A 23,377-nucleotide genomic window follows, 5' to 3' on the forward strand; every position below is an offset into this window, starting at 1 on the left:
AAGCTGGTCTTGGCTCACCTCCGAACCCTGCTCAGATAAGCCCTCAATCCCCTGCAGTTTGCCTACTAGGAGCACACTGGAGTCGATGATGCTGTCATCCATCGGCTGGGGACAGCTTCCCCCGCAATGAGGGCTGTGTGGCATTGGAGGCACTTGAGAAATCAAAAAACATGATCGTCACAGTGCTGCCCTGTTTATCCAAATGTTCAGCAGGTAGATGACACTTCCATTGTATCCTGGATAATGGACTACCTGACTGGCAGACCACAGTTCATGCAGCTTCAGAGCTGTGTGTCAGACATCTCTGTAAGCAGCACCAGTACCCCACAGGGAACTGTATTAGCTTCATTCCTGTTTACCTTACATACCTTGGACTTGAGAAACAACACCGAGTTATATCATCTGCAGAAATTCTCTGATGACTCAGCAATAACTGGGTGTATAAAGGAAGAATGGGAGGATGAATACAGGGCCCCGGTGGAGGACTTTGTCAAATGGTGCAAGCTGAATTGGTGGACTTTAGATCTGCACCCAAAGTGCTGTGAGTCATTAGAATTCTCTACCGAGAAAGAGTGGCGCAGGCTCAGTCACAGAGTATTTCAGACAGTCAGCAATAAAGATGATGTCCAAGGAATTGAGGGCTATGAAGTTGATGTAGGAAAGTAGCCTTAATGTAAAAGGTCAGCCATGAATAATGAGTCAGGATCAAGGGCGAAGTGGCCTATTCTAGCTTTCTTCTTTTCCATACTTGCTGTATATTAGAAAACTACTGAACATCATGTAAATTTTGATAATGTTATACCAGTAAAATAGCATTGCTATTTTCAGATTTTTGGTAATCCACTATTTTCTGAACTCAGGAATTCATTGCAAGATGCTTAAGACTGACGGAAAGAATGTAAGATTATTTTAATGAAGTGTTAAATCCACTCTCTTTCAAAATGTGATAAAGTATCAAATTCTTTTGATAAAATATTAAAGAAAAAATGGTTAAGAATTCTTCCTTTACTATCAGCAACAGCAAACAAATCATTAAAAAACTGCCATAGAGGCACACGGCCTTTTTCTCTGATGATCATGTCACTTTGCTTTGGAGCTTCTGTGTTTCTGTTGATCCTCTCGAGTTGTCCGTTTAAGTTCACACCATGAGAGCTTTTAATGATTAATTATACTTTAGTTATTGTGCTTCTCATAAAATGAAATTCTTCAAAGTGTGTGACTTTGTAACACCAGTAGATTGAGCTCAGTGAGCCATTCCACTGAGTCTGATCAATGAGAACTCTGACCTTGAAGGAAGGTGATAAATCCCTGCACGGTCATTAAACGATTCACACTACAGATTGCTTTATGGCCTGTGGCTGGCAAAGTATTTGAAAAATAATTCATTCCTTTGTCACTTGTTATCTCATGAAAACAGCCTAAATGAGACTTATGCTTTTACTTTGATTGGTCTTACCACAGATCGGAGTTCCTTGTCTGCGTGATCCTATTATTTCATTTCCATATCTGTCAACACACCAACACTGCCCTGTGCTGCTGTGGCATTGGACTGATTTGTAGTATCCATCCTCGGTGCACCTTGGTATAAAGATCCCTGAATTAAGCCACAAACAACAAACAATGTTCAGTTTAACTTCTCTAAAACTTATTACATCATGTAATTGTTTGTATTTATCACTTTCATGTAACATTGCACACTGTCTTCGAGTAAAGAAAGAGATCGATTGTCAGGCAAGAGAAAATGATCAAAGGCACAATCAGAGGCAATAATTTGAATTGTACAAAAACTAGGCACCGTTCCTTGATATCTTCAAGGCAGCATCCATCGTTAAGGATCCCCACCACCCAGGAATATCCCCTTCACACTGTTACTGTCGGGAAGGAGGTACAGAAACCAGAAGCCAGAAACACAGTGATTCAGCAACAGCTTCTTCCACTCTGCCATCAATTTAATTTCTAAACGGACATTGAACCCATGAACACTACCTCACTACTTTTTATTTCTGTTATTTTGCACAACTTATTTTAACTATTTAACAGACATATATATTTAATGTAACTTCCACTATTTAACATGGATTTCATTGTACTGCTGTGGTAAAATTTCATGACATATGCTGCTGATGTTAAATCTGAGTTTGATTATGAAAAAAAGCATGAAAACAGTTGGCTCAGGCATCTGTGGTGGAGTGGGCAACCTGGAAAGGTGAGGACATTGTGGCTGGAGAACATTCATTAAGACACCAGAATCTTCGGAATGAATGGTATGCATTGGAGCAAGGAGCTAAAAAAGGGTTATAAAAATGATGTTGACAGGGTGAGGATCTGCACGTCAACTTATGTGGTAGAACAGGTTGGCATGAACTAGCAAAGAGCATACACAGACCCTTGGAGGCTTATTGCACTGAGTAATAGTTGGATTGTTTATTAAAGTTTAGTGATAAGCAAAGCATTACATGAACTAAATCTGAGTGTTAGTGATGGTGGGAAACAATACACCATCAAATGTGGCTTACTTGGTTAAGGATCAAATGTCAAATTAACATTTAGTTCAGGGTTAAGCAGCACACTGAGGTTGCACATCTGAACATATTACCAGAAAAGAAGATAGAATCAGTTTCTGACACTAAGTAGAAAAATAAAAGCTATGCTTGTTTATTATTGTCACCTGTACTGAGCTACAGTGAAAGACTTTGTTTCGCATGCTATGTATACAGATCATTTCATCACATCAGTACACGGGTGCAGTGCACAGGAAAAGCATCAACAGAATGCAGAGTAAAGTGCTACAGTTACAGAGAAGGTGCAGTGCAAGGCAACAGTGAGGTAGACTGTGAGGTCAGGAGTCCATCTTATTGTACAAAGGGACTCTTATAACACAGTGGGGCAGAAGTTGTTCTTGAGCCTGTAACAATGGTTCTTCCAACAGGCAGTCAAACAGCATGACAATGGTCTTGTGATTGGGTTAAAGCAGACAGGTGCAAATGGGTCAAATCAAGAAGGGTACTCTATATTTATGTACAATATTATGGGGAAGGGTCACACATGGAGAGTAGCCTGATTGTAAGCAGTGTTGGGCAGAAGATAAAAAGAAAAGCATAAAGCTTAGGGTTTTGCAGGATGTAGTACAGAACGAACAGTTGAGGTATGATTAACTACACTGGGACAACTAGTATAAAACCAGAAGATTGAAGTGGTCTGTGGATGGATTGTGCAGAAAAAGTGGTTGAAATGGACCAAGAAAGCAGAGTCAGATAAAGATCAATAGACTGTCATCGATGAAATTGGCAACAGAGCATTCCACATCACAGAGTAACCAGAGCAGACTTTGCGAAGAATTGAATGTATAGAAATTGGGAAGACAGTTTTCATGACAGTAGTAATTTAACAGAGAAGATGAGTATCTGTGTAAATAGATATTGCTTAATAATAATGCATGGTATAATATTTGACTGGAGGAATTTGTCCAGAAGGCTGAAGGAGCAGTTGATCGCCTCTGATAAGTTCCTTTACAGTTACAATTCTGTTCTTTTCCCCTAAGGCTGTCCACTTGTAAGGGCATCAGTCGTAGGATGCTGTTACCATTATTTATGTAACTCTTTGCAGCAAATATCAGCGAGCATTATAATGAATGAAATCCTCTCCTTTATTTATAGGTAGATACTGTATGTGTATTTCCAAATAGCGATCTGATGTGAAAAACCTTATGCTAAGATTAATTACATCCCTTCTGCTATGAAATTATGATCAACTAATTTAACAGTGACTAAGATCTTGACAGAATATTCAACTGATGTATAAAGGTACCATTCACCAATTCGATAAGCCAACAAAATACTATAGCATTGAATTTTTGCCCATTTACAGATTTCTATGCATGTAAGCTGTTGATAGAGCGTACTTACTTTGGCCAGATTGAGTTAGCATTCACTTCCTATCAGAAAACAGACCCGAGTGCACTTGTGCACAATTTAGCTGATTATTTAAGTGTGTAACCGACACTTGCTGAGCATCAATTACAGACTTAATGGTATAACAGATTGTGCAGCACCCATTCCTTAACACCTGGCATAAATCTCAGACTTTTTATGTGACCAAAAACCTTCACGGTTCTTTCAATGAATATCCATGAAGGCATCATGCATGGACAGCATGGTAGCAGAGTAGTTAGCGTAAAGCTATTACAGCACCAACAACACGGGTTCAATTCTGCTGCTCTCTGTAAGGAGTTTGTGTGTTCTCTCCGTGACCATGTGGGTTTCCTCTGGGTGCTCTGGTTTCCTCCCACATTCCAAAGATGTTTCTCCTTACATATTTGGTAAACTTTCCGGGGGCTGTTTGATAACTGGTGCAGAGAGAGAGTTCTTTATGCACTGAAGCTATGCACAAAATGCTGGAGGTACTCAGCGTGTCAGGCAGCATCTATGGAGGGCAACAAGTGGTTGTCATTTTGGGTTGAGCCCCTTCATTGGGATCTTTCATTTGTCCTGAATGATGGTCAACATGTCAACAATCCATTTTCCTCCTTCAATGCTTCATCTGCAATTTCCCTTCTACTCTGTTATTGTAACTTGGTTTCCACCAGTCAATGGAGTTATGACAAGAATTTCAGTGCAGCTCCCATGGGGATCCATGCACTTCCTATTTTATCACAGGATTCTGAGCAATAAATGTTAAAGTACTGCTTTTAGTGAATCTTCGGGAGATCTAAGTGGGTGTTAACACTATTCAAAGAATATATTTAGCATTTCAAATGACAGAAATCCAATTGCTTAGCATTTAAGTGTAGTAAAACAAGTATTAGGATTTAGAAGATTTAAACATTAGTTTCATCTTCCAGAGTGAAGAGCTGCCAAGCATGCCTGTGAATGTCTCTGTCAGAGCACACTGAGGGAGACCAGCTAGTAATGCAGTGGAAGGTATTTTAGTGCAAAGTATTTGTGATTTCCAGTGCACAGGAAGTTCTGGGAATAATGCAAAAGTGAGGCAATTGACAACTGATAATTTGAAGTAATGTTTAGTGGGTGAGCAGCATAATCATAAGATATGAATTTACAACAGGATATTCCAGAATTTAAATTTGTTCATTTGATTCCACAGATTAATCACATAAAGAATTCATTAGACTGTAATGCTTACCCAGTAGATGCTTCCCTCTATTCTGTCTTTGAATCTTGTTGATTTCTGCTTGACATGGGAGACCTGAAACAGAATAGAATGGGTCTTGTGTCTGAATGGGCTGGGCTAACACCATCAATGAATGACCCTTGTACAGGAGGTATGAGAATTCATTTTACACAAGACCCAGAAGGCAACACGTTTTAGTACAAGACTGAAAAGCATTCAATTTAAAAAGTTGCAATACTTACAAGTAAATGGATAAGTTACAGTAGCAAGTGTCACCCCTTTTGAAAATTTGCATTAGGCCATAAATCACTGGGTTTATATAGTTTGAATCCGAGCATTTTATATCAACTGTTACTGGCCATTATGAAGTTGTGATTACACAGACTGCTCTCTAATGATGGGCAATTGATCTTTCGTTGTTATGAAACTTGAACGTGCAATTAGATGGCAATGCATAATAATTGTCAAAAATTAACTTGTCAAACAGAAACTGGAAACCATCACAGCCAATATTAAGCTTTGACCATCTTTAAGCACACCTATGTCTGAATAATTTCTATTTGCCACATTACAGGAAAGATTGCAGGCTCTGGGCAGGGTGCAGAAGAGGTTCATCAGGATGTTACCTTGGATTGGAAGGTATTAACTATGAGAGATTGGACTTAATGGGTTGTTTTCTCTGGGGTGTCAGAGTCTCTGGAAGAAGTATATTCTGTAAAATTATAGGAGGCATAAATAAATTAGTTAGTCCTTTTCCCCGGGGTTGAAATGACAATATCAGAGGGCATAGCTTTAAAGTGAGAGGTGGAAAGTTTAATGTAGATTTACATAGCAAGTTCTTTGCCCCACAGTGCATGCTAGGCATATGGAATACAGTGGCCAGGGAAGTAAAGATGACAGAAACATTTGAAAGACATTTTGACAGGTACATGAATATGATGAAGGATGGAATTAGTTTGGACTAATATCATAGTCAGTACAGACATTTTAGGCTGAATGGCTTTTCCTGGGCTGTATTGTTCCACAGAACATAGACATTTACAGCACATTACAGGCCCTTCGGCCCACAATGTTGTGCCGACCATGTAACCTACTCTAGAGACGGCCTAGAATTTCCCTAGTGCATAGCCCTCTATTTCTCTAAACTCTGAGAATTAGATTGAGTTAAGGTTTCGGCATTACCTAATGCTAGGGTAGAACCAATGGCAAAGGTGATCACGTGCAGGGGGAACGAGGAAAGACCACCTTCTGTGGCTGTAGGGTTGAATTGCACTGCACTGATCAGATTACTCATGGAATCAACAGTCAGCCGTGAAATCTAGGCCCGAAGCGAATCGCTGGACAGCGTGTTCTAGTGTTCTACATTTCTGCATTATCCAAAGTGCCAGCCTTTGTGGACCAGAACCATCTGTTATTATTGCTTACAGCTTCCTCCCTGAGTGTCCCATAACCCATAAAGTAAAAGCGGGTACTCTTTAGCTTTCCATATTCCTCTAACTCCTGAGGAGCAACTCGTTCAGTTTCCTCCTATCGCTGTAACATCTATTCAGTAGCAGGTGAAAATGTGCTGTTTCAAATTGTGATACATCCCCCCCATCAGTTGCTGTGAGGCAGCTTAAAGCCAGAAGCTGCAAGAACATCTGATAAATCAACAGAGAATACTGCTCTGAAACTGACAGCACATGGTTTTATACAGGGAAACCCACTGGTGCTATAACGGGAACATTCAATTGAAGATGAGACTAGTAAGGTTTGCTTTGGAGTGAAAAATAAAGCTGCTTGAAGATTCAGTTTCCAATTACACTTTAACCCACTGTGTCCTCCTGCTCTTTCTCTCAGACTCCCACCCCACCTCAGATGACTGCTTTAAACTCCCAGCTATTACTCTATAGCAGGGGTCGGCAACGTTTACCACTAAAAGAGCCAATATGGACCCATTTCCCACAGAAAAGAAAACACTGGGAGCCACAAAATGAAATAACACTGCATACAACGGGTTTTTTTTGCCTTTATGCTATGTATAAACAAACTATAATGTGTTGCATTTTTGAAATTGATGAACTCCTGCAGAGAAAACGAAATTACATTTCTGCATGCAACAAAAACATTTTGAACTCCGAAAAAAAGACGTTGGGTTGAAGGTTACTACATAGGTAGCCTACCTTGGATCGAAGAATTAAAAGAAAGCGCGCACTGGCGGGTGTCAGGCATTGGCAGTTGTGATGTATATTAATAGCGATAAAAAACACGTTGTAGCGGTGTAGCGCTACACGCAGCGCTAAAATAAAGACTGCAGCCAAAGGTAACTTTATTCGAACTAAACAGCCTTGCTTTAAAGCCTCCCTCAACCCGTCCCCGTGGGCGCGGATGCTCCAAAAGACACGTACTCACAAACCCCCGTAGGCTATCTCCCTTAGTCGGAACGGTGGCTAATTGTAAGCCGGTTCGGATGTGCCAGGAAACGGTGTCTCAGCAAAGTTTTCATATTGTACAAGATCACCATAATCTTCAAATTTCGAATTACATTTCAAAAGCTAACAAACCACGGGGAGCCGCATCACAGAGATCAAAGAGCCGCATGTGGCTCTGGAGCCGCAGGTTGCCGACCTCTGCTCTATAGCCACTAACAAACTGATTAAGCAAGGAACATCAACGATTCTTCCACAATAATGTAGATCTTGTTCCCCCAATGCAAAGGGGAATTGCCAGCAATAAAATGTGTTTTGTTAAAGAGTTTGTGATAAACTCACCTCCCTGCCTCTGGAAGCAGTAGCACCATTCATTGTTTGAAAGCTTTCCATCTCTAAATGTGTCACAGGAGTTGAAAAGAGGTTTAATACACTGCTCATACTTATCAAGATAAATGGTGCCCAACTCTGATTGGTCCAGTAAGAGATCATAGTTCATATCCAGCTTGTTAAATATCCAACCTAAGGAATCCTTGCAGATTGGTAGAATGCTGGTGTCAAATCCTGCACACACCCAGAAAAAAAATGACCACATCATTTTCAGTGCAGACTACCAGGAATACAAATTTAAAACTTTAATGTAAGTCTGAACTAATGACTAACTCAACCATTTCACCTTGCTGCAACTGAATAATAAGCACATTGATATTGAAGATAAATGAGGCTCTTGATTGGTATATACAGTATATTCATAACAGCTTTCAATCTTAATTTAAACAAACAGTTCCAAACCCTCATTTCAGAGTCAAATAGGATATTAATAAAATTGATAATGCCACATCTGTCATTTTAAACAGTAATTCCATAAGGATAATAAATTGCTTAATTTAGTTAGTTCCTTGATGTCTATAAAAATTATCATATTTTAATCTACCAGTACTTTAACTCCTTGATTAATCAATTATTTCTCCCTTAATTATGGATAATTAAAACTAAAATAGAATAATTTTAGGAAATTGAAACTATGATCATACTTTGAGCCTGGAGTTCATTTTGATTATATGTCACAGAGACATTCATTAAATAAAATTTGCTTTGTGTTTAAGTGATTTTAAGCAAGTTTGTGATGTATAATAAATGTGATTCAGTCATAACATTAAGGATTCAAAAGGACTATAACATTGTTTTTCTGTTCAACAAGATCATGCTTATTTGCAACTATATTTCAACTAACTGCTTTAGTTCTTTGTCCTTTTATACTTTAAAGACAATAAAATAGTTTCAGATTTAGAATTACTTGTGATTGATTGAGTCAAATACATTTTGTATAAGAATTTTACAATTCACTCATCTTTGAACTTCCAAGTGTCCTGACATTGATTTTAAGTTTATGGCTCCCGAGTCTCCCCACCTGCAGATATTGTTACTAACTACGCTGCCAATTATTTATATTTAAATCATCCTTTATGTTCTCCATTCCAGGACTGCAGTACTATTTCATGTAATCTCTATTCTTAATCTCAATCTCAAAACCTAGTAATGCTTTGGCAAACAGTGCTACTCTCTTTTGTAAGGTGACTACAGCCTTTGTTACATGCTATACCACACTCCAGATGGTGTCTGACTAAGATAAACACGAGAAAAAAATGCAGATGCTGGAAATCCAAAGCACAAAATGCTAGAGGAACTCAGCAGGTTAGGCAGTATCGATGGAAAAGTGTAAAATGTCCATATTTTGGGCCAAGACCCTTCATCAGGACTGGAAAGAAAGATGAGAAGTTTAACCAAGAGTTTGTGTAGTTGCAGCAAAGCTCCCTTCCTTTATGTTCTTGGCCAAATCATTAAAATCCATCAATACCTCTGGCTAATTATTTTATGCTTGTCTACTGCATTTTATTGAACGTCATACATGAATCTCTACATCTCCATTCAGTCCACAAACATGACTCCAACTTCAACTGCCTACTACTTTAATCTCCATTCCACTCCCATTCCTGCACCGTTGAAATGGATCACAATATAGACACCTCATCTTCCAACTCTTGGGACAACAATAAATTTTACAATTTTAGATAACCACTTCTTCTTGTTTGTTCTGATATAGGGTCATCCACCTGTAACATTAGTTTGACTTTCGTTTCTCCAAGTATCTGCCTGATCTGTTGAGAACTTCCATCATCTATTGTTTGTTTCAGATTTTCAGCAATCGTTGCATAGCTTTATGTTCTCTCTCACAATCTGCTGTTACTTATCCACTAATTGAGCAGCTCCAAAAACACAGTGTCACCTGAAAACCTTAATCTCCATTCTATCCTATCCTCTTTGTTTAGTATGTCACGGGTAACCCCAGTTGAAACGGGGTCCAGAATAGACCCTATGAACTGTGCTGCTATTAAGAGAGAGAGAGACAGAAACTGCTCCAAAGATTGATGTTATGGTTTCTCTGCCAGCTTGTTTACCTTTCCCCGAGGTCACTTGCCTGCTTGTAATGTTCCTGCAGAAAGTGGAGGGAGGAGCAGGTTGATGGGCAGCTGGTGTCCAACATGTGGAGATAAAAGCCAGGTCTGCTGTGACACACGAGACACACCACGAGACACACAGCTTCAGACACTGAATGAGCTTTGTTGCACCCACAAGAAGGTGGGGTTTTTGGAGGATCGATTCGGGGAAATCGATCAGTTGCTCTCACAGTGTGAAAAAGTGCGATTGGTGGGGAATTATTTGTGTGTCCACCCTCACCTGGGTGATAATTCCATCACTGAAGAACAGTCATATGTGCTATGGTCATAGACGGTGACCACAACGAGAATTCAGAAGACCACAGAAGACAACGGGAAGATCAATGGCATCACCTCTCACCTCTCTCTCTCTCTCCAACATTACTTAAGTAACTACCTCGAACTGAACTGAACTCTCTCCACCATCGTAAGACTGTACCCATTTACCCCTAGGTTTGAAAGAGCCTAGTTTTGCTCCTATTTCCACACTTATGTATATCATTGTTAACCTGTTCATTATAATTGCATCTATATTACTGTATTTCTTAGTTACTAATAAACACTATTAGTTTATAGCAATACTAGACTCCAATGTGTTTTCCATTTCTGCTGGCCCTTTAACCCGGTCATGGAGTACGTGACAGGTATATCTCTCATATTCTCTACAACTTTAAACGTTTATCTTCTCACTTTTCAGTTCCGAGGGGATTTGAAACGTTAACTTTTCTCTCTACAAATACTGGCTCACCTGCTGAGTATCCTCAGCATCTTCCATCTTATTAAACAATTTGATTTTATATGTATATTTATTCTGTTTATTTTTGGGTTTTTGTATTCTTTATACTTATTATGTTTTTTTTTTCTGTTGCATTTGATCCAGAGTGACAATCATTTCATTCTCCTTTACACTCACGTACTGAAGAATGACAATAACCAGTCTTGAATCTTGAACATCTGGAATTAACGTTTTGTATTTCAAGTACTCAATCCTTTTGGACCTCAACCATGCTTAACTTTCCAATCTATCTGTTCTTCTGTTCTCAGATTAATTACTTCACATAAAACTAAAGTGAACTGATTAGAATATTTACTGTGCCACTGAGCTTTGTGCCATCAGCATAATTGGATATATTTTTATAATGTTAGGTTATCAATAAAGATGAATAATTGAGGCCTCATCACAGATCCTCATAAAACATCTGTAATCACTTCCCACTAATTCAGGATCAGCTCTGTTTTCCCTCTTCCGCTGTCTGCCCAATCACATATTCAACTCTAATTTATTATCAATTCCATGCATTTTAATTTCAATTAACAAACTTTTATAATTAAGCCTTTTTGAATGACTTCTGGGAGTCAATATAAACTACATCCATATGCTACATTAGTCATTTGACCCGGAATCTTTTTTTCATTAAAAATGACATGCAGATTGAAAATCCATGCTGACTTGCTCTAATCAACTTAAATTACTCTGGACTCTCCAATTGCTATGTCCTCAATTATGGATTCCACCAACTTCCTCACAGCAGATGTTAGACTAACAGGCTCATAATTTCTTGGCTTCTCTCTCATACTTATTAAATAATGAGGTTATGTTTTCAATTTTCGAAAAGTAAAGGATAATCGCAGAATGCAAAATCATCAAAAAAAAAGATTTTGGATAAAGCATTTGTTATCGCCCGTAACTCCCACAGTTAGTTGGAACAGCCAATTTCAACACCTTTTATTAACCTCCCCAAAATGTTCAGCTCGAGGAAAATAAAGATGTATTACAATTGTTTGGTACAATGACATGGGTGTGGAGCTGGAATAAAATCTGAGGAGGCTGGAAGTATTCAGCAGGTTAGGTAACCTGAAACATTATGTTTCTCTCTCCATAAATGCTGTCACCATGTTGAGTATTTCCAGCGTTCCCGGCTTTTATTTCAGTTTTCCAGCATCTAAAATATTAGCTTTTTTTTGCTATTGGGAAGGAGTTAAGAATTTTGTTTTTGGATGAGAGAAAAATGAGAGGATTCAGCTGCTGGCATTTGGTAGTAGAGTCAGACCAGCAGCCAGGTATAGGGATTGGTGGCATTCAGCATTGTGCAAGGCACTGGTGAGGAAGGCGTGTGTCCTTGAACAGTGCAGTGAATGGTGGGGGCAAATAATACAAGGGAGGAGCTGGAGGTTGGAATTGTGGGTAATGGGTATGTTAGAAATGAGCGAATGGTGCTGGGCAGTTGTGGTGTAGATGGGTGCCAGTTGTGATAGAGGGAAGCATTTAGGGTTGGGATCATGGGGGATGAGAGTGGGTAGGAAGGGGAGTTCCAGAACTTGAGGTAGTGGCAAGTAGTTAAAGATCTACTTGAGTTTAGTTTTGATAATTAGACTGTGATCTGATTAGTGAGGATCTTTGTGAATTCACAACCACAGAGGTAGCAATGCTATGAGAACCTAGTTGTACTTGTTAGGCTGTGAGTGACTAACAATGGATATGTGTTGAATCAAGGTGTCGGAATTTTATCAGTAAGTAGAACTTTGGGAATAATGCATTGTAAGCAAGTGTTAGAAACGTTGAAAACCTACAGCACAATACAGGCCCTTCCGCCCACAAAGATGTCCTGAACATGTCCCTACCTTAGAAATTACTAGGGTTACCCATAGCCCTCTATTTTTCTAAGCTCTATGTACCTATGCAAAAGTCTCTAAAAAGACCCTATCATATCCACCTCCACCACCGTTGCTGGCAGCCCATTCCACGCACTCACCACTCTCTGAGTAAAAAACTTACCCCTGACATCTCCTCTGCACCTACTCCCAAGCACCTTAAACCTGTGTCCTCTTGTGGTTAACCTTAAGTGTTAACCTTAATATCAAATTTTCCTGTATGGATCTTACTCAGTTTACATTTTTCTATTTCTGATTTAGTCCCTATCTTTTCAAAACAAAAGGATAATTGGAAGTAAAACTTTGTTATTGGACAGAAATGATAAAGAATTGAAAGCAGTAACAATAAGGTGCATTTGTCCTGCATGTTGTGTTTAATTTCCATTTGGAAGTTAGGTTTTAAGACAAATCTAGTGGGTGGAGAGGAAATCTAATCCTATTCACTTTTAAGTTAGTTTGCACCTTCACAGATGACTCAAGCTTTACAAAACCATTTTGCAGCAAAGCTAAACTTGGGACGTTAATTAACTACCAAGCTCTTCTGTGTAAAACTTTCCAGCCGATAATCTTACATAAGAATTGAGTGAAGCTCAAGACTGTAAAACGTCATAAATGTAATAAATATTTTAGGCTGTGTATGAAATTGTTAGACAACTCCAATTTTCTTCAGCAGCAAGTTACTCTTTAGTTCCTATAAAAGGATTACTTTCTGTTTACTTACGCTTCTGTTCTGATTGTTTATTTGGTTTAGTCCTCAGATCATGGTTGGCATCAGCATGTAAAGCTCCAAACCAGTCTTTCAGTCTGGAGGCCAGATTCCTCAACTCTTTTTCGTTGCATACTGTCAAGCAGCAGAAAACAGTTACAAATTACAAAATAATAAGTTTATATGCACCACTATCAAACAAATTGGTGTACTGTTATTATGAAACTTCAGGAGGATCGTACAAAGATTCTAACATGCTGGGTATCCTCAATTGACATTTTGGCTCTGTCAGTGATTTACAAACACTAACATTAGGTAGCTGGATGACTCCTGTGAACAAAGTAACGATCAGCAGAATATTTTTCAATTGGCTTAATAATCATGTTTTAAGCAAAAAAAAGAGATGGCCTTGTCTCTTATTATGGTAAAGATTTTTGAATGCCGCACAGGGAAAGTGTGGGACATTTGGGGGTTACTTAAACTGTTGCATTCTAGATACTGATGATAGTGAGAAGCAGGATCTCCTATGGAGTCTAAATTGACAAATCTATTACTTCATTTGAAAATCTTTCAACTGTTAATCCAGTAAAGCTTTACATATCTCTGTATTCCATCAACATATTCGTTTATGATCTCACAAGAAATGAGCAGCACAACAGGGAACCAAAGGCCTGCGGCATAATTTACAATTTAAAAAACAATTTCCAATAATTCTCTGATAGGTTTACTGCAAAGATCAACCATTCCACATAATTATCTTGCAGTTAAGATTGTTTCAGTTGATAAACAAGTCTTCTTTTGAAATCCTAAACAGCGCAAACTCATATACTGTACATTAATATTTCAAAGGTTTAACGTAATATCATTGCAGAAAACATTTAATCAGTGGATCATATAGCTGCAAATGGAGAAGCTTGTAGAATTAGAATCAGGTTTAATATCGCTGGCATTTGTCATGAAATTTGTTGTTTTGTGGTGGCAGTACATTGCAATACTTCATAATAAAAACTATAAATTAAAGTAAGTAGTACACATATATAAAAACTTAAATAAATTGTGCAGAATGAGAGAGAAAAAATACTGAGGTGGTGTTCATTCTCCATTCAGAAATTCGATGACAGAGGGGAAGAAGCTGTTCCTGAAACATTGAGCGTGTGTCTTCAGGCTCCTGTATCTCCTCCTTGGAGGTAGCAACGAGAAGAGGGCATGTCCTGGGTGATGTGGGGTCCTAACGATGGATGCCCCCTTTTTGAGGCATCACCTTTTAAAGGTGTCCTAGATGCTGAGGTGGCTGGTGCCCATGATGGAGTTGTGTAGAGCTTCCTGCAGCTTTTTCTGATGCTGTGCAGTGGCCTTCCATATCAAACCGTGATGCAACCAGTTGGAAAGCTCTCCACAGTACCGCTGTAGAAATTTACAAGTGTCTTTGGTGACATATCAATGCTCCTCAAATTGCAGGTGAGCTCAGCTTATAGAATGTAACCATATAAAATTCACAAATCGCTACCCAAAAGTTTGAGATGCAGAATGAAATTCACAATGATGGATTTTCTTCAGGGGTGAAGGGGGGAAATAAATAAATAAACTCAAAATATGAAAGGAACAGCAAGTTTTGATGTGCATTTAAAATTCATTGTCTACACAAGCAGAGAGAGTGGCTAGCTGGTGACACAAGAGGCTGTCAACAATCAGACTTGTGACTGAGGTACAAAAACTCATAGCTTGAAGACTTGCACCATGATCAAAATAACATTAAATCAAGCCTTCAGATGCTCTGCTGATCTTTGTATCTGAATCTGATATGATAGGTGATTCATAATAATACAAATTATTAATAAGCCTAGGTCACTTCAAAGTGCTATAAAACCATTTGATCACTGTATAGCATTTTGAGGCAATCTAGACAATCTCAGCATAGCTGGCAGAGCTGTGTTGTTGGTTGTAGAGGAACCATGCAGGAGCTAAGATAATGAAACACTGTTGTATTGAAGAAACTTGTGAATAATAAAAATTGGTCCATTGTCAGAACAGTGCCTGTCCATTCAGTAACTACCCGTCAGCTCAGATTGACCTAAACTAATCTAGAGTTGTTTGGAGGCTTGAGAAACAGGTTCATCTTGCTCTGCTTTGCAGATAGGAATACAAGAGAAAGGATCAGTGGGAGTGCTAACTAGTAATTAGCACATTCAATAGCTTCCCACAACTCAGGTAATTCCAGATTAAAAAAAAATGAAACCTCACAATAATCCAGTTTATGGTCAGCCAATTTCCATTCACTCTTCCAACAAGAAAGCTGACATTTTTAACTACGTAGCAATTCGCCTCATGATTGGCAACTCAAGACCTAGGATGACCAACACTAACTGCTTAGGCATGTCCAATGCCCTGGTTAAGGACATGTTTTATCGTATTTTTACTGCTAAGCTGTTAGACATTTTATTTTAGCATTTTTCTGCAAGCGCAGTGTGTTCTGTTAGCAAGCTTCATAGACTAGTTTGTCGATTTCAGTTGAGATAGGGACCATTTGCACAACTTAGGAATGTTGTGCCATCCAACTGAGTTTGTCTTGGTAACATGTTGTAACATTCTGTCCACTGGGATGCTGTGGAATATTTGAGAGAGTGGGGTGAAATCAGATTTCTGAAGGACAGTAATCTGGGTTTGGGTCTTTTGTGAGGAGATGAGAAGAAGAGCAGAAGGGAAGGTGCTTGGAGGATCCCACCTGAAGGGAAGATGCTATCTTAAAGGGTGGTTTGTGAGGAAGAATGGTTCCAAGGAGTAAGTGCCAATACTTCTGAGTTAGTGTGTTTGTTCATAATGCTCTTCAAGGGAAGTTTGAACTGTGGCTGGTGATGGGAGTTCAGTGGCATGAGTAAAGTGATACACCCAGCGACTACAGAAACGAGCTCAAACATTTATGTGCACTTTTAGAATGGTTTAACTGTAATGGGCCCTTTTTCTGTTAAATGTTTGTTTAAAGTTGAAATATTGGTAAATATATTTGCACTGTACTTTTATGCTGATTTACAATCTATTATTTCATGGCAAAAGATAACTTTGCATGGGGCAGTATTCATCACAATTTTCATTCCCTCATTGGAGCATTAAAACTTTCCTGTTTGGAATCATACCGACCCTTACTGAAGGTAGCCTTTTCACAGATACCCATGTGATGCTGAGTCACATGGCTGTTAGCCAGAGTTAGCTAATGAGTCAAGTTAGTTATGAGCCATGGTGAGAGGGTTACATATTTAAAGAACAATTGCTTCTGAAACAGGATACAAATTTTTACAAGGTGTCTGTGCAAGGCAAAATCTTTTTCAAAAAGACTAGCCAAGGATATTTTTTAAACTGCATCATCTCATGTAAAGTTTCATTCAAACTAAACCACAATTAAATGTTACTGTAGAAAGTCGAATTGAGATTTGTCAGTTCCTTCAGAAATCCCATAAAGACAGTGAGTAGCTCCCTCTATATTTCCAAGTAAAAAACATACTGGAATTAGATCTTATAAAGGTCTAATTACAAAATTAATTGAAATATGAGTAGGTGGAAAAACAAAAATAATCTATATCTTTGTTATTTAAAGTCTGTAGGATTTACTTTTCATGGGCTCCCTCTAATTTTTGTTGACTTTGAGATGCAGGCGCTACCTTAGTAACTTCCTGTGTTACCTGTCAAACTTGAGTCAACTTTATGATTAACAGTTTGAAAATTCATCTTCTAAATATTTTGGCTAAAATTCCTGTAATAACTAATCTGGCAGTTAAGATTCTTTTCCATTTGTATGATGTAGTTACTACCAGCAAGGCCAGAAAATGTCCTTCAGCTATTAGAGAGGAGCTACTCCCTTGAAATGCTTCAGCGCTATTATCTATTTTGCTCCTGGTGTTTGACCCAATGATGATGAAGGAGAGACATATATATGTGAGGAAGAAATCATTCTAAGACACCAAGCCAATTAAGCTCAATGATGAGATCAAGAGGATCATCTTGCCTCTACGACGTGAGTTTGCTGCTGTAATGTTTGATAAAGTCAAACTCTTCCTTCTCTGAGTAATAATTGCTGCCACGAGTAAAATTCTCAAAAATATTTTGCTTATTACTTAAAGTACAGATATTTGAAAAAAATTGATAAACCTGCAGTGTTAACTCACTCTATTTTCAGATCCAAATTATGTTGTTGGCAAAAATTCACATTTTATTTCTTAGTCTCAATCCAGTAACATTAACTTCATATTACTGATGTTGTAGAGCAGGCAAGGGGTAGGGAAGTTCTACATTTGAACTGCAATACTATAAGAACATAATCTCCCAAAGCAGCTCTATAATAAACATCTGCAATATTTTTTACAGGATGGGTAAAATAGATCACCAAGATTCACGCTAATACAATGATATTTGGAACAGGGACAATTTTAGTTTGTGCAGTATGAGAATGGAATCCATTTGATAATATGCCTCCAAAATAATGATTGCTCACAAATGTTGTCAGTCCAATAGATGAGTGCAGTAAAAGGAAGGCTAAGTAGTACATGGACATAAGAAAAAATAATGGACTAAAAAAATCATTATAACCGTAAGAAATTGTTTGCAGCTGTGATCATTTGTATTATCAGTGCCATCTTCCAGATTAATAATCAATTTATCTCTTCCTTCTAAGTTATTTTAATGGCAGTCTTATTGGTATCGAACCATCCAACAGGTGTTGACTGATACCACCTGTAGAAGTATTAGGATTATTTGTCAAAAGAAGCTATGTAGGAATTAATCATGATAAATATTTTAAAATAATTTGGCCAATCCTCAATTACTTATAGAAGGAATTTGGAGTAATATGAAGCAATATTTCTGCAGTAGTCTGTAAAATAAATTAAATTGCTTCCCTCTACATCATCTACATCCCTCCATTCATTGCATTTTCGTGACGCACCTAGTATTTGACATTCCTACCACAGAATAAAGATTCTAATTGTCTCCACTACCTATGTTCTCATAATTTTATAAACTTCCATTAGGTTTTCCCTCAGTCTTGATGCTATGGAAAAAATAACCCAAGTTTGTCCAATCTCTGCTTATAGCTCGTACCCTCTAATCCAGACTGCCTCCTGGTAAACCTCTTCTGCACCCTGTCCAAAGCTTCCACCTTCTTTCTTGTAATAGGGTGACCAGCATTGCACACAATAGTGTGGCCTCACCAAAATTTTATATAACTTCCTTACTCCTTTTCTCATGTCCCAATCAATGAAGGCAAGCATGGTGCACATTTTCTTCCATCCTATCCACTTTTACTGAGCCGTGAACTTGGAATCTGTGTACCAAAGTTGTTAAGGATGTTGCCATTAAGTGTATACTTTCCCTTTACATTTGACCTTCCAAAGTACAATATCTCACACTTGCTTGGATTAAAGTCCACCAAGCCATTTCTTTGCCAATATCTGTAACTCACTTACTGTATTAATTCTGCGGTATCCTTTGATATCCCTCTATAGCAGGAGTTTCCAACCTTTTTTATGCCATGGACATGAGGTGTCCGCTTAAGCAATGAGTCCACTCTACTCTGTCCACGACATCATTAATCTTTCTGTCATCTGCAAACTTACTGACCCATCCATCTACATGTAAATATAGAACACAGAAATCTACAGCACATTACAGGCCCTTTGGCCCACAATGTTGTGCTGATCATGTAACCTACTCTAGAAACTGCCTAGAATTTCCCTAGCTTATAGCCATCCATTTGTCTAAGCTTCACATACCTATCTAAGAGTCTCTTAAAAGACCCTATTGTATCCAGCTCCACCACCATGGCTGGCAACCCACCACTCTCTGTGAAAAACCTACCCCTGACATCCCTTCTGCATCTACTTCCAAGTACCTTAAAACTATCCCCCTCGTGTTGGCCCTGGGAAAAAGCCTCTGGCCATCCATAAGATCAATGCCTCACATCATCTTATACACCTCTATCAGGTTACCTCTCATCCTCTGTTGCTCCAAGGAGAAAAGGTCAATTTCACTCAACCTATTCTCATAAGGCACACTCTCCAATCCAGGCAATATCCTTGTAAATCTCCTCTGCACTCTTTCTATAGTATCCACATCCTTCTTGTAGTGAGGTGACCAGAACTGAACACAGTATTCCAAGTGTGATCTGACCAAGGTCTTTGTATGGCTGCAACATTACCTCACAGCTAACAACAGAGGCCCTAACACTAATCCCTATGGAACACCACTATCCAGAATATCACTGATCTTTATCCAGAATTACACCCTTCCACCACTACCTTCTGGCTTCTATGGTAAGCTAATATTGAATCCAAACTACCAAGTCACTGTGAATCTCGACATCTCAATCATCTACTTCAGGCAACCATGTGGGACCTTATTAAACATCCACTCCATCCTTATCAATGACAATCACCATGCCCTCCAAAAACTCAATCCTGTGGCTTCAACAAGACTCATTACTGCAACTGTAGCCAAAAAGCTTCTTGCCATCTTGTTTATTAGCCATTCCTTTGCGGCTTTGAGGAGGCAGCGGGAGATCTTCAACCGTCTGCTGAAGACACTCGCACAATGTTTGGCTGTAGAGCTCCAGGACTTAGACACAATGCAATAAATAAACAGCAATATATTGCTAATAATAGTTTCCATGTAAACAATTAATCTATAAACTTGTCATTTATCACAAAATAAGCCCTGCTTTATGTCAAAATTGTGTCATAAGTCAGAATCAGAAACAGGTTTATTATCACCAGCATGTGATGTGAAATTTGTTAACTTAGCAGCAGCAGTTCAATGCTTTGCATAATTAAGAAAAAATTAAGTAGATCAATTACAGTATACATATATTGAATAGATTAAAAAGCTGCAAAAAAACAGAAATACTGTATATTAAAAAAAAGTGAGGTACTGTCCAAGGGTTCAATGTCTATTTAGGAACTGGATGGCAGAGGAAAGAAGCTGTTCCTGAATTGCTGAGTGTGTACCTTCAGGCTTCTTTACCTCCTTCCCGATGGTAACAGCGAGAAAAGGGCATGCCCTGGGTGCTGGAGGTCTTTAATAATGGACACTTCCTGAAGATGTCCTGGATACTTAGTAGGCTAGTACCCGAGATGGAGCTGACTAAATTTACAATCCTCTGCAGCTTCTTTTGGTCCTGTGCAGTAGCCCCAGCTCCACCCCCCCCCCCCCCCATAGCAGACAGAAATGCAGCCTGTCAGGATGCTCTCCATGGTACATCTATAGAAGTTTTTGAGTGTATTTATTGACATACCAAATCTCTTCAAGCTCGTAATAAAGTGTAGCTACTGCCTTGCCTTCTTTATAACTGCATCGGTATGTTGGGACCAGGTTAGATCCTCAGACATCTTGACACCCAGGAACGTGAAATTGCTCTCTCTCTCCACTTCTGATCCCTCTATGAGGACTGGTATGTGTTCCTTTGTCTTACCCTTCCTGAAGTCCACAATCAGCTCTTTCGTCTTACTGACGTTGAGTGCTAGGTTGTTGCTGTGACACCACTCCACTAGTTGGCATATCTCACTCCTGTATGCCCTATCATCACCACCTGAGATTCTACCGACAATGGTTGTATCATCAGCAAAATTATAGATGGTACTTGAGCTATGCCTAGCCACATAGTCATGTGTATATAGAGTAAAGCAGTGGGCTAAGCACACACCCCTGAGGTGCGCCAGTGTCGATCGTCAGCGAGGAGGAGATGTTATCACTAATCTGCAGAGATTGTGGTCTTCTGGTTAGGAAGTTGAGGATCCAATTGCAGAGGGAGGTACAGAGGCCCAGGTTCTGCAATTTCTTGAATCAGGATCGTAGGAATGATGGTATGAAATGCTGAGCTATACTCAATGAACAGCATCCTGACATAGGTGTTTGTGTTGTCCAGGTGGTCTAAAGCCCTGTGGAGAGCCATAGGTCTGCCATTGACCTATTGTGGTGATAGGCAAATTGCAATGGGTCCAGGTCCTTGCTGAGGCAGGAGTTCAGTCTGGTCATAACCAACCTCTCAATTTCATCACTGTAGATGTGAGTGCTGCCAGGCGATAGTCATTAAGGCAGTTCACATTATTCTTCTTAGGCACTGGTATAATTGTTGCCTTTTTGAAGCAAGTGGGAACTTCTGCCCGTAGCAGTGACAGGTTGAAAATGTCCTTGAATACTCTCACAAGTTGGTTGGCACAAGTTTTCAGAGCCTTACCCTGTACTCCATCTGGACCTTCCACCTTGCGAGGGTTCACTCTCTTTAAAGACAGCCTAACATCAGCCTTTGAGACAGAGATTACAGGGTCATCAGGTACAGCAGGGATCTTCACAGTTGTGTTCTCCCTTTCAAAGCAGGCAGAGAAGGCGTTGAGTTCATCTGGTAGTGAAGCATCGCTGCCTTTCATGCTTTTGGGTTTCACTTTGTAGGAAGTATGTCTTGCAGACCCCGCCAGTGTTGTCGTCCATCCAATTTCGCCTCCAACCTTGTAAAAAATTGTCTCTTCAACCTTGAAATAACCCTCTGCAAATTGTACCTGGTTTCTGGTACAGGCCTGGGTCGCCAGACTTGAATGATACAGATCTAGTCTTCAGCAGATGACGTACCTCCTGGTTCATCCACAGCTTTTGGTTTGGGAATGTACAATAAATCTTTATAGGCATGCATTCATTCACACAAGTTTTAATAAAATTGGTAACAACTGCAGCATACTCATCCAGGTTCAAAGATGAATCCCTGAATACAGGCCAGCCAACCACTTCAAAGCAGTCCCGTAGGCACTCCTGTGCTTCCCTTGTCCAGACCTTCTTGGTCCTCACTGCTGGTGCTGCAGTCTTCAGTCTGTGCCTATACTCAGGGAGCAGAAGTACAGCCAGGTGATCAGACTTCCCGAAGAGAGGGTGTGGAATAGCACGGTAGGCATTCTTGATGGTGGTGTAGCAATGGTCCAGTGTATTGTTTCCTCTGGTATTGCAAGTGATCTATTGATGGTAATTGCTTAGTGATTTTTTCAGACTGGCCTGGTTAAAATCTCCCAAAACGATGGTGAAGGCGTTAGGGTGCACTGTTTTGTGCATGTTGATCCCATTGCTCAGATCACCTAAAGCCTGATTGACGCTGGCCTGAGGTGGAATGTATACTGCTACCAAAATGACCCTGGAGAATTCTTGTGGTAGGTAAAAAGGACAGCACGTAACTGCTAGATATTCTAGGTCTGGTGAACAGAATTGGGATGGCACTGATATACTTATGCACCAAGAAGAGTTGATCATAAGGCATACTCCACCAACTCTGCTTTTGAGGACTCTATAGATCTATCCTGACGACTTATAGTAAACCCGTTGATCTGAATCGCTGCGTCTGGTACGGAAGGGGTTAACCAGGATTCCATGAAACAAAGGACACACGTGGTCCTAATGTCCCTCTCATTCAGCACCCTAGCGCTGAGATCATTGCTTTTATTCACCAGAGACTGCACGTTCGCCAGCAAGATAGTCGGTATGGGGAGTTTAAAACCCCGTTTCTTTAAATGCACTTGTAACCCCGCTCTGTGCTCACACTTCCTCCATGCTACCCTACATGGGCGCTTCTGACTACAATTGTTGTTGTTTCTGTCCGTTTTAAGAAGCGATCATTCGCGTAAATGCACTAAGACATCTTTGCTGACTGTACTGACCTTGGATGCAGTTGTGCTTTTTAGCTGTATCAGGCTGAAATGGGAATATTTAATCATATCCATCGAGAGTACTGCTGCTACTCAAGTCGCGCCTAGGTGCCCTGGATACAAACTTCAACTTCTGTGTAGTAGATCCAGTAAATTTGATAACTAAGCAGTATAGTTATATAATGGACCTCCGGAACCCTTCAGTGTGCCTGATTGTTCTCAAGAACTTGGAATGTGCATTGCATATGTACTGTGTTGTGCACCTTGGAACATCGGTTTATTTGGGAGGTGTACATGTATGCAGATGAAATGACAATAAAC

General features: G+C 39.5%; 1 protein-coding gene across 3 annotated transcripts in view; it reads right to left on the bottom strand.

Annotated features, from left to right (window-relative positions):
- LOC132405510 (testican-1-like) overlaps positions 1–23,377 on the bottom strand; it is a 486,455-nt gene that overhangs the window by 11,887 nt on the left and 451,191 nt on the right. For all 3 annotated transcript variants that reach the window (XM_059990381.1, XM_059990379.1, XM_059990380.1), the window contains 4 exons: positions 13,407–13,526; positions 7,878–8,099; positions 5,140–5,202; positions 1,457–1,594 (listed from right to left, as the gene is read on the bottom strand). In XM_059990381.1, the coding sequence (XP_059846364.1) occupies positions 1,457–1,594; positions 5,140–5,202; positions 7,878–8,099; positions 13,407–13,526 (543 nt within the window). The remainder of the gene's footprint in view (positions 1–1,456; positions 1,595–5,139; positions 5,203–7,877; positions 8,100–13,406; positions 13,527–23,377) is intronic.

This window comes from Hypanus sabinus, chromosome 15 (genome assembly GCF_030144855.1).
Source record: "Hypanus sabinus isolate sHypSab1 chromosome 15, sHypSab1.hap1, whole genome shotgun sequence".
NCBI classification, from domain to species: domain Eukaryota; kingdom Metazoa; phylum Chordata; class Chondrichthyes; order Myliobatiformes; family Dasyatidae; genus Hypanus; species Hypanus sabinus.